Source organism: Chrysochloris asiatica, unplaced genomic scaffold (assembly GCF_000296735.1).
Source record: "Chrysochloris asiatica unplaced genomic scaffold, ChrAsi1.0 scaffold00034, whole genome shotgun sequence".
NCBI lineage: Eukaryota > Metazoa > Chordata > Mammalia > Afrosoricida > Chrysochloridae > Chrysochloris > Chrysochloris asiatica.
In genome coordinates this window covers 2,499,551-2,511,715 of record NW_006408552.1, presented here as the reverse complement: position 1 = coordinate 2,511,715, position 12,165 = coordinate 2,499,551, and the positions used below count along the sequence as shown (strand labels likewise).

At 42.9% G+C, this 12,165-nt stretch overlaps 1 protein-coding gene across 6 annotated transcripts in view; it reads right to left on the bottom strand.

The window, feature by feature from the left end:
• CUX1 (cut-like homeobox 1) overlaps window positions 1-12,165 on the bottom strand; it is a 460,382-nt gene that overhangs the window by 162,844 nt on the left and 285,373 nt on the right. For all 6 annotated transcript variants that reach the window (XM_006859667.1, XM_006859668.1, XM_006859669.1 and 3 more), the window contains 2 exons: window positions 6,035-6,111; window positions 4,754-4,820 (listed from right to left, as the gene is read on the bottom strand). In XM_006859667.1, the coding sequence (XP_006859729.1) occupies window positions 4,754-4,820; window positions 6,035-6,111 (144 nt within the window). The remainder of the gene's footprint in view (window positions 1-4,753; window positions 4,821-6,034; window positions 6,112-12,165) is intronic.

The following is a 12,165-nucleotide window of genomic DNA, read 5'->3' as shown; positions in this document are numbered from 1 at the left end:
AACTATTCCTTCTCTGGCTCTGCCTCCAGTCCCTGTGGTCCTACCTAGAGAAGGTGGCAGAGTGAGAAAAAGGTCGATGGTCCCAGATCACGGCTCTCCCTCGGAGAACACGGCTCTCTCCAGCTACCTTAATGTCAACTCCAAACAAGGCAAGGAGATACATGTAGGTGCTGCAGGCAGCTTTTTAGAAGGTCAACGAGTAAGCGTGAATGGACAAATCTAGACCAGGGACCAGCAATGAACCGTCCTGTGACTCACAGCGCCAAGCAGCGCACTCTGATCAACCCTGAACCATTTGGTTAGTGGTTTTATGTTACTGAGTTCTCCCAGGCTGCTGGCTGGCTGTCCATGGGTAACGGGAAGAGCGCCTTCCCCATGTGCACATGAGAGCAGGACAGGAGATACCACCTCCCAGATGTTGACTTCTGATGACGTTCCCAGAGCAAGACTTTTGAAGAGTTTGGGTTGAGAGCTATAGGAAGAACTATGTTGCAAACGATGGCCTAATTAGTGTACATTTATAATTAAAAGTAGAATGGAAACCCAGGTATCACAGAACACCACTTACCTTTACCCAGTGCCATGTGCTTGGTTTCCTAGCCTCTCATTTTGTTTCACTTTCTATATTATTAGCCAACTAGCAAATGGCCATCCACGTCTCAGGTGTGGTCCACATTTTGAAAAAGACTGGTTTACAGGCTGGTTGTGCAAGTTCAAAGTTTTTGTTTTATAAAATAAAGCAAACTTCGGTTCATTAGAGACACATGAGCTGTATCTCTACACAAGCTTTTCCAGGAAGAGTGTAGTTTCATGATAATAAAAAACCCAACCCATAATTACAAACTAGTGAAACAATGGGATATATGTGTATCAGCACCAAAGTCATTAAGAATTATGCCAGCAAGCACAATGATGCTGGGCAGAGTGGACGGATAAAGGAATTAGCACAGTGTCTACAAATCAAGTTCTGTTAGAAAGGAAATGCTACTAACTACATAAGATTGTTGTTGTTACAGGTCATTGAGTTGGTTCCAACACGTAGCAACCCAGTATAGGGTCCCCGAGGAGCCTCTGGTGAGTTTGAACCACTGACCCTGTGGATCAAGCTGACCTTACAGTCCTGCGCTTATCCTACAGAGCCACCAGGACTCCCTCCTTAAGCTTAGAGTTATTTAAAACAAAAATTAATGACTCTGTATCAGATTAAAATGTTATGATGGGAAAACAAATTGTATTTACTATGAAAGCCAAGCTGCTAAGTTGAACGGAGTCCTGTAAACAGAAACAGCACATAACAGAGATGACCCACTGGTGGACAAAGACAAACAAACTGGCCACGATGCATGAAGAGAACCATGCTCTTATCTTGGTTGCTGGTGTGGATTTTGCCAGGGCTTCTTCTGAGGTTTTAGGCTGCGGCATTAGTTCAGGGAGGGAAGGGAAAGCCCACACAGATATGCTTCCCAGGGAGGCCCAGGGTTGTTGCTGTTGTTAGTGCCACCGGTCTATCCTGACTCTTCACAACCCTCTGCACAACACCAGGAAATACTGCCGAGTCCTGCACCTGCCTCACAATCACTTCAGTGTTTGAGCTCAGGGTTGTAGCCATGTGTCCCTCCATGTCTTTGAGAATCTTCTTCCCTATTCTTATCTAAGGACCAGTCTCTTCTGATAACACACCCAGAGTAAGTGAAACCTCGCCTCCCTAGCCTCACTTCTAAGAAGCATTCTGCTTATACTTCTTCCAAGACAGATTTGTTGGTTCTGGCAGCCCCTGATATATTCATGGGTGAGACACAACAGAAACCTCCTTGTCAAAACCAAATGTATCAATTCTTGTCTTCCTTACTCATTTGTCCAGTTTTTGGGTACCTATAAGGAGCTCTGATAGCGCAGTGGTTACGCATCGGACTGCTAACCTCAGGGTCAGCAGTTCGAAACTACCAGTTGTTCCGCAGGAGAAAGATGAGGCTTTCTGCTCCTGTCAAGATTTACAGCCTCAGAAACCCTGTGCAGGGTTGCTATGGGCCGGAACCAACTCCACGGCACATCACAACAACAACAACATGTGATTTAGTGCTGTGGGATAATGCACTGGACTGCCAGGTCGGTTTGAACTACAAGGTCAGTGGTTCAAGCTCACCAGCCGCTCCCTGGAAATGCTATGCAAGGTCGCTAATGTGTCAGAACCAACTCGCTGGCACTTAGCAACAATGAGGTGATTGAAAATACTATGGCTTGCTTGGGTTAGGTGCACCTTAAACAGAAAAACATCATTTTAGCTTTTGAACACTTTGAAGAGATCTTTGCAGCAGGTCTGCCCAATGTAGTATGTCACTGGATTTCCTGACTGCTGCTTTATGGGTGATGACTGTGGATGTAAGTAGGATGAAATCCTTGCCAACTGCCATCTTTTCCCCGCTTATTGGTCCACCTGTGAGCAGCTCTGCTTTCTTTAGGTTGAGGTGGGATCCAACCTGACGGCTGTGTGGAGCTTCACCAGTGCTTCAAGTCCTCTTCACCTTCAGCTAGCAAGGCTATGTCATCGGCATATCACAGGTTGTTAATGAGTCTTCCTCCAGGCTTGATTCTATGTTCTTCTTCAAACTGTCCAGCTTCTTGAATTATCTGCCCAGCAGATACAGTCCTGTCACACATCTTTCTGGATATGAACAACTGTCTCTTGGTTCCATCTGAGCACAATCAAATGTTCTGGAATTTCCATTCTTCACAACGTTATTCCTAATTTGCTGTGATCCACATCGTCTAGTGACTTTGCAAAGTTGACTGAACATAGGTAAACATCTTTCTGGTGTCCTCTGCTTTCAGTCAAGATCAATCTGACATCAGCAATGCTATCTTTCACTACATGTCCTCTTCAGGAACCAGCCAGAATTGCTGACAGGCCCCTACTGAAATACTGTTGTAAGCATTTAAAAATCTTCAGCAAAATTTTACTTGTGATATTAATGATAACTGTTCAGTAATTTCCACATTCTGTTTGATGGCCTTTCTTTGCAATGGAATATTGATGTCAGTGGTCTTCCAAATTTCTTCCGGTGTTGAGTCTGTTTGCTGAAACATCTCAATTGGTATTCCATCAATTCTAGGAGCCTTGTTTTCTGCCAATGCCTGCACTACAGCTGGGCCGTCTTCCTTTCGTACCATCAGTTCTTGATCATCTACTCTCTTGAAACGGTTGAATGATGGTCAACAAGTATTTTGGGAGCATCACTTTTATCTCCCTTTGATGTTCCTGGTGTCAATCAATTTTATGCTCTTCAATATCGCAATGTGAGGCTTAAATGTTCTCTTCAGGTTGGGCTGGCTTGAGGAAACCTGAGCTGCTCTTCCCTTCTGGTCTACCTCAAGGCCTTTACCCATTTCATTACAGCAAGTACAAAATGGATAGCTGCTCTTCGCCATCTTCTGTTCAGCTCTTTTCCGACATCAATTTCTTCCGTTCACTTTGGTTACTCTCTGTTCAATATAAAGTTTCAGATTCTTTTCTGACATCCACTTTGGTCTTTTCTTTCTTTCTTGTCTTTTTAATGCCCCTTTGCTTTCGTCATGCTTGATGTCCACCTCATTAGTGGTCAATGCTTCAAAATGATTCTTGCGATGATCTTTAAATTCAGGTGGAACATACTCAAGGTGGTATTTTGGCGCTCATGGACTTGTTTTAATTTTCTTCAGCTTCTGTCTGAATTTGCATATGAGCAATTGATGCTCTGTAGCACAATCAGCCCTGGCCTGTTTTGGCTGATGATATGGAGCTTTTCCATCCTCTCCTCCCAAAGATGTAGTCAATTTGATTCCTGTGTATTCCATCTGGTGAGGTCCAGGTGTATGGTTATTTTTGACATTGTTGAAGAGAGGCAATTGCGGTGAATAAGTCATTGGTCTCACAAAATTCTCTCACATAGTCTCCCCTGTCACTTCTATTACCAAGGCTCCGTTTTCCAATTCCTGTTCCTGCTTTGTTTCCAACTTCAGCATCCCAATCACCAGTGATTATCAATGCATCCTGATTGCATATTTAATCAATTTCAGACTGAAAAATCTCCAATTTCTTCATCTTTGGCATTAGTGGTTGGTGCATACATTTGAATAATAGTTGTATTAACTGGTTTTCCTTGTAGGCTTATGGACTGCCAGCATCATACTTCAGCATAGATCTTGAAATGTTCTTTATGATGCTGAATGTGATGCCACTCCTTTGCAATGATTCATTCCCAGTATACTAGGTCATATAACCATCTGGTTCACAATGGCCAATACCAGTACACTTCTGCTTCCAGATGATGCTCTCTCCCTAACTCTCTTAGAAAAAGGTATTATGCTGACCAGGCCTCAAAATAATTAAGGGAAAGAAGTCCGAGTTGGAAGTATTGGCAGCGAGCACGTGTTAGTAAGTTCTGCACATCTTTGTGGGAAGAGAAAGCCTCATCTTTCTCTTGCAGGGTGGATGGTGGGCTCGCACTGCAGATCTTGTTTTTGTGGTTCGCAGTCCGTTGCTTATCCTATGGAGCGAGGCCCCGCACTCCCAGTGAGCATTAGATCTTGCTATAATACTCTAGGTATCAAACAGATATAAGAACCTTATCTGAGATGAGACTGCATCCCTCAGAACAGTGCTGAGATCCCAGCCCTTTCCTAAGCCTGCCAATAGACAGTCATCTTACATGAACTGGCAACATTAGGTGATAACCAATCAAATGCATACTGATAGCGGAAGCAAGCAGAAACTTACTTTGCAGTTGTTTCTTCATCGTATTTGGTTTTCAGGTCAAATAATTCTGTTCGAGTTTTTTCCAGGGCTGAAAGGTAGAGGACATAAAACCACAATGTAAAATATGAACGGCTGAAATGAATTCCCTTCAGGAGAGTCAAAGATGACAAAAGTGCACTTCCTTCTGCCTTGTGTCATCCAAGGGACAACCACTGGGTTAAATAATTTCAGGCTGTTAAACACCTAGTTTCAAACACAGCTGCAGGCCTGTTTCTTTCTCCCTGAAGGGCATCATGGAAGTACTGCTAGAGCCTTGGTCCCTCCTCCCTTTGCAGTGTGTCACGGAGACGTCTCCATGTCAGGCCTTGGCACTCACTAGCTGTTGTATAGAGCCAAGCCCGTGCCACACACTGCTGGACACCTGGGAGCGCAGTAGCTGGTGTGCCCAGCTCACACAATTCCACTGCCGGAAACACCACCCATCCATAGCTGGAGTGAACTATTTCCCACGTCCTCACTACCACCAGATACTATCAATTTAAAACATTTTTGACAGTCTGACAGGCGAAAATATCTCTCACTGGCTTCATTACATCTCCCTGATTCTTAAAATGAGCTTGAACACTTTTTTCATATGGGTACCAGCCACTGGCATTTCTTCTGCCAATCACCTGTTCATACCCTTTGCCCATTTTCCTACTGGATTGTTTCTCTATCTGTGCTGCTTTGTAGGAGGTCTCTATGTTTTCTGGGTATTACTCTCATTGGCCTGTTCAATGTGTAATGATTTTGCTCCTACGCTGTCATTTGTGTTTTCACTTGGGATTTATGATGCCTTCTATTGATTTTTCTACATTTAAATTAATGCAAGGCTGCTTTCCTTCCAGCAGGCATTGCCCCCACCGCCCCCTGACCCCAGCCAAAAAGGAAGTTTTAAAAAAGTGTAAAAACTTTAGAAATACATCCACCTCAGCCCCGCCTACTTATTGTTCTAAATGCAATGCCAGTCCTTGACAGTTTGGAGCTTTAGATGTCTTTGTTGAAAAAAGAGCAGACAGAATGGTGGCGTGTGCAAAGGATGAAGACAGAAATTAACACCCTCAATGCCAGTGAGTAATGAAGACAGAGCCATGGTATGGGCCTCTCAGAAGTCTGGAGCGTGGGGGCTCAGCAGCTTCTGTGGGCTCACTCTGAGCCAGACAAGGGGGACCACGGGAAACTCAGAGGAAGCAGGAGAGCGACCAGACATCTCTCCCTCCAGCCTTCCCTCCACCAGCTTGACTAGGATGTAAAACATCAGACCTGTCTGCAGAGTCTGAACCTTGTGTTCCGCTTCCTCCAGCTTTGAGGTGGTAGCCATCTGTGTCTCGTGCAGCTTTCTGAAAAGGAAGAGAATGAAGGCAGATTGGTCACCTTGTTTACCAACTGAGATGTACTGAGCATTGGCGCTACCATGATCAGCTAGCGTAAAGCCAGACTGGTCACCTTGTTTACCAACTGAGATGTACTGAGCTTTGGTGCTACTGTGATCAGCTAGCGTTAACTGTAACACGCGGCTGCCCACAGTGCTCACTCAGAAGGCCACGTGCACTGCAGAGCTGCTTCTTCATCTCTCATACCCCAACTTGGTAACTGGATCTTGCATAATGTGAGGCGTGCATTCTGTAGGGCTTGACATGTGGCAATTTATGTAGAAGGTTCTCCTCAATGTAAGTCATTCTTGCAATACCAAGATATTTAAAAGAAAGACAGACCCCATCATCATGCACTCATTGTTTTCGGAAGTTAGCCCAAGAAGAATGATGCATTTATATTCTGCTGACACAGTGAAGGAATTGGCTGGGATAAAGGATGTACTGAATAGATGTGACAGCTGTCCCATCTAAGTTATAATGGAATGCAAATGCGACTGCAGTACCTAATGGGGAGACTCGGAATGCTTCCCACTACTCTCGACACGCTTCTACTTCCCAGGATCTCGGAATGAATTCCCTGGTCAATAATTAGCATTCCTTTCCTCCTAATCTGCAGAAAATCTCTAAAAATAAGTTTATTATTTTTACATCATATGAATATAGCATATGCTCACATAATAACAAACCTGGGAATACAGAAAAGTAAAAATTACACAATTATTTTAAAAGGCATTCAAATGTTCACCACTTACAGAAAAACACGGGGTGTCTTGGGGTCGGGATATATGGGTGAAAACAGACAATGGTGGTGCAGAGCCACCTCACTAGCACTTTCGTGCCTTTCAAACATAAAGCTTGTGATCAGTGCTTTAAACCGCCAGATGCCCCAATAGGAAATACTATGTCCTTTCCTTTCCTTGGTTAGCGTCCTTTCGTATGCTAATTGTTTTCGGTTTATGCATAGAAATACAATGTAATATTGTTGTTGTTGTTGAGTGCCATCAAGGCACTTCCAACCCATAACAGCCCTGTACAGGGTTTCTGAACTTTAAATCTTTGAGGAGCAGGAAGCCTTCTCTTTCTCCTGCAGAGCTGCTGGTAGACTTGAACTGTGGACTTTGTGGTTTGTAGTCCAGGGCTTAGTGTATGGAGCCACTGCACTACCAATATATAATATAATATCGTGTAAGATAAAGTCCCTATGCTCACTCACCACCATTCGTCTGTCAGTTTGCTACACTTTGGTGACTTGCACGTAGCTATGATGCTGGAAGCTATGCAACCGCTAGTTTAAACACCGGCAGGGCACCCACGGTGGACAGGTTTTAGCAGAGCTTCCAGACTAAGACATGCTAGGAAGAAGGAAGTACTTGTTGTTGTAAAGTACTGTTGAGTCTGTTCCAACTCATAGCGACCCTGTATGTGGTTTCCGAAGGGCAGCTGGTGAGCTTGAACCATCGACCTTGCAATTCAAGCCAACCTTGAGGGCCAGGGGTCCGATTCTGAAAACATAGCCACTGATAACGTTATGGATAGTGGAGGACCACCGTCTACTATAATGCTGGGAGAGGAGCCCCTCAGGTCAGAAGCACTCATAATACAACTAGGAACCAGCTGCCTCTTCAAAGTAGAGTTGACCTTAATGATGGCTGCGATGGGGCAGAGCCTGATTTCAGGACTTTCATTTGCTGATGTGGCATGACTCAAAATGAGAAGAGACACCTCCAAACATCCACTAATAATCAGAACAGGGAACGTACCAAGAATGAATCTAGGGAACTCCAAAGCTGTCAAAAAGTGAAAGGGAACTCACAGAAATCATATCCCAGGCATTAGTGAGCTGAAATGGACTGGCGTCGGCCATTTTGAATCAGACAATCACAGGGTTGACTGTGTCAGGAATGACAAATTGAAGAGGAATGGTGTCATGTTCATCATTAAAAACAGTATTTCAAGATCTAACCTGTAGTACAATGCTGCCAATGATATGGTAACAGCCATATGCTGTTACCAAGGAAGGCCCGTTAATATAACTAGTATTCACATTTATATACCAAACCCTAACGCCAAAGATGAAGAAGTTGGAATCTGAGGTTTATTAAACATGCAATTAAGATGCACTGATAATCACTGGTGACTGGAACGCTATAGTTGGAAGCAAAGAAGGACCAGTAGTTGGACGGCCTTGGTGGTAGAGATGATACTGACCATCACATAAACAGGGAATATACACATGGGACTTGCTGGATGGAATACCCAGGAACCAGATCGACTACATCCGTGGAAAGAGATGATGGAGAAGCTCAATATCATCAGTAAAAATAAGGCCAGGAGCTGACTGCAGAACAGGCAAGCAATTGATCATATGTAATTTCAAGATGAAACTGAAGAAAATTCAGACAAGCTCATAAGAGACAAAGTGCAATGTTACATATGTTGTGGTTATGTGTCTTTGTTATATGTCGGTTCTGACTCATAGTGACCCTGTAAAGGGTTTCTGAGGAGCAGCTGGTGAGCTCGAACCATCTGTCTTGCAATTCAAACTGAACTCGCCGTCTGTATATTCCACCGGAATTTAGAGATGTTCTCAAGACTAGATTTGATGCACTGACCACGAATGCCTGAAGACCAGACAAGTTGTGGGATGAAATTAAGGATATCACACATGAAGAAATTAAAAAGTCATTAAAAATAGGAAAAAAGAGAAGACTCTGAAATTTGCTTTTGAACACAAAGTAGCTAAAGCACGCAGAAGAAATGATGAAGTAGTAGCTGAACAAAAGATTTCAGAGGGCAGCTTGAGAAGACAAAGTATTATAATGAAATGTGCAAAGACCTAGAGTTAGTAAACTAAAAAGATAGAATACGCTCAAAATTTCTAAAGGTAAAAAACAAACAAACAAACAAATAAACAAAAAAAAAACTGAAGAAAAAAATCCAAGTCTCAATTTGAAATATTAAAGGGTGAGAACTTGAATGATGTTGGAATTATCAAAAGAAGACAGAAGCAATGCAAAGAGTCACTGTGCCAAACACAATCACCGAACATTCAACCATTTCAGGAGGTAGTACTGGATCAAGAATCGACAGTACTAAAGAAGCGGTCCAAGCTGTACTGACGTGCTGGTGAAAGTCAAAGTTCCAGGAATTGGAGATCTTTCAAAAGTGGATGCGACACCAGAGCATCACTATCTCACCTGACCCATCGACTGGGAGGGAGTCACAGGTGTGTCCAATTCAAAGAAAGAGGATATAACAGCGTGTAGAAATTATTAAATAATATCATTAATACCACATGCAACTAAAATTTTGCTGACGATAATTTAAGAAAAATGGTTGCCACAGGTAAATCAACAGGGAACTGCCAAAATTCAAACTGGATTCAAAGACTTGGTTATCACTGTGGACCTCAGATGGATTTTGACTGAGAGCAGAGAATATCAGAAAACTGTTTACCTGGGTTTTACTGACTATGCAAAGGCAATGGGCTGTGTGGATCACAGCAAATTATGGATAACATTGCAAAGAATGAGAACTTCAGAATACTTCAGTGTGCTCACGCAGAACCTGTATGGAGAATAAGAGGTGATCACATGAACAGAACAAGGGGATAGTTACTATGTGGTTTTAAAATAGGAATGCTGTGTGTCAGGGTTGTATCCTTTCATCAGACTTATTAGATCTCTATGTTGTGTAAGTAATAATCCAAGAAGCTGGACTATATGAAGAAAAGTTGGCATCAGGATTGGAGAAAGGCTCATTAACAACCTGCAGTATGTAGATGCCACACCCTTGTTTGCTGAAAGAGAAGACGACATGAAGCACTTACTGATGAAGATCAAAGAGCACAGCTTTCAATATGGATTACACCTCAATCTTGAGAAAACAAAAATCTTCACACTGGGCCAATAAGCAACATTATGATACATATAAAAAGGTTTGCAGTTGTTAAGGATTTCATTTTACATGGATCTACAATCAACGCCCATGGAAATAGCAATCAGGCAAATAAATAGTAAATAATATATTACATTGGGCAAGTCAGGTTTCTTTTAGAAAGCAAAGGTGTCACCTTGAAGACTAAAGTGTGTCTGACCTAAGTCATTGTATTTTAAATCACCTCCTCTGCAGGCAAAAGCTGGACAACTGAATGACGAAGATCAAAGAAGAATGGATGCATCTAAACTGTGGTATTGACAAGATCATTAAATACACCGAGGGGCTGGCTACAGTTCTGGTAGTGTAGTGGTTACGAATTGGGCTGCTAGCCTCAGGGTCAGCAGTTCAAAACTACCAACTGTTCCATGGGAGAAAGATGAGGCTTTCTGCTCCTGTAAAGATTTACGGCCTCAGAAACCCTGTACAGGGTCGCTATGAGTCGGAACCGACTCCACGGCACATAACCACAACAGCCAGAACAGTGAACAAATCTGTGTTGGAAGAAGTAAAGCCAGAATGCTCATTAGCGATAGGATGGTGACACCTGGTGTCATGTACTTTGGATAAATCAGGAGGTACCAGTCCATGTTAGGTAACGTAGGTCAGTGTGGAAAAGACAGGCTCTCCAAGAGGTGGACTGACACAATGGCTGCAACAATGGACTCAACGAGAGGAACAAAGACGAGGCCAATATAGGATCGGGCAGTGCTTCAGTTTGTTGTACACAGGGTTGTGATGAATCGGAACTGACTCGACAGCACCTACCACCACCACCATCGCACCCATCTGTCAGTTTGGTGCACTCTGGTGGCTTGTATGTTGCTGTGATATGGAAAGGTATGCCTTGAGCAGCTAAGACACCAGCAGGGTCATCCATGGTGGACAGGTTTACAGGTTTCATCAGATCTTCCAGAGGAAGAACGGGCAGAAATGCCTTGTGATGTACTTCTGAAAAGCAGGCCTTGAAAACCAGAAGGGTCCAAACACAACTTGCTTTGGCTATGTCATCTGGGGGCATGAATTGCTGGAGGGGGACATCATGACTGGTGAAATCCTCGGTGAGTGGAATTGGTACAGGAACATCACCAATGGACTTGAACACACTGGCAACAGTGAGGAAGACACAGGGCTGGGTAACGTTTTAATCTCTTGTGTATAAAGTCTCCATGAGGAGTTGACGCCATAGCCCCCATCCACCCACCCACCTTCTGACCTCCCTAGCTCTTTCCTTTCACACCACTCATATTACTCTGTAGTTTGCTTTACCATCCAACTCCATATGAAGGGGCTTCAATCAGTTTGTGGGAAAACTACATATTTTCATTCCATTTTCCTACAGACTTTTGGAAGCCCCTCATATTTTGGAAAATTTCTACTCCAGCATACATAATTCTCTACTTTTAGTTTTAAATTTAATTGGGCCTCCAAACACGGACATGAGCTGTTTAGTTTCTTACTACTAAACAATCGTGTAATAATAATTATGTAGATATTACCAAATTTTGAGACTGAATATGTTGTTTTGATAAAATTCTAACAGGAAGTACAGTAGTCAAAAGGTGAGTGTATTTTTAAAAAAATTTTGATAGCTATTGTGAAACGTCTCTACAAAAAACCTCATCAACTAAAACTCCCACCCACCATAGGGACGAAATCTGTTTTCCTATACTTTCGACAATACTATGAATACAATGAAATGTAATTTCTGTTGTGTAAAGCTGGCCCTCAACTCATGGCGCCCCCACCCGTTGCAGAGTGGAACTGCTCTGTAGGGTTTTCTTTGCTGCAATCTGTGCAAAAGCAGCTTGCCAGGCCTTGCTTCTGTAGTGCTCTGGGTGGATTTGAACTGCCAACGGATAAGTTAGCTGCTGATCACCAACCACTAAAGCTGAGTATTTCTCTTTCTACTTAACTCCTTTGTCCATTTTTTGGGTAGAGTTGGTTTTTTTCTTATTAATTTGTAAAAGCTCTGGGCATAATAAGAAAATCAGTCCTTTGCCATTTGTGTTGTAAATATTTCTTCCCAGTTTGTTGACACTTTAAAAAACACTGTTTATGATACTGTATATCTTAGTTTTA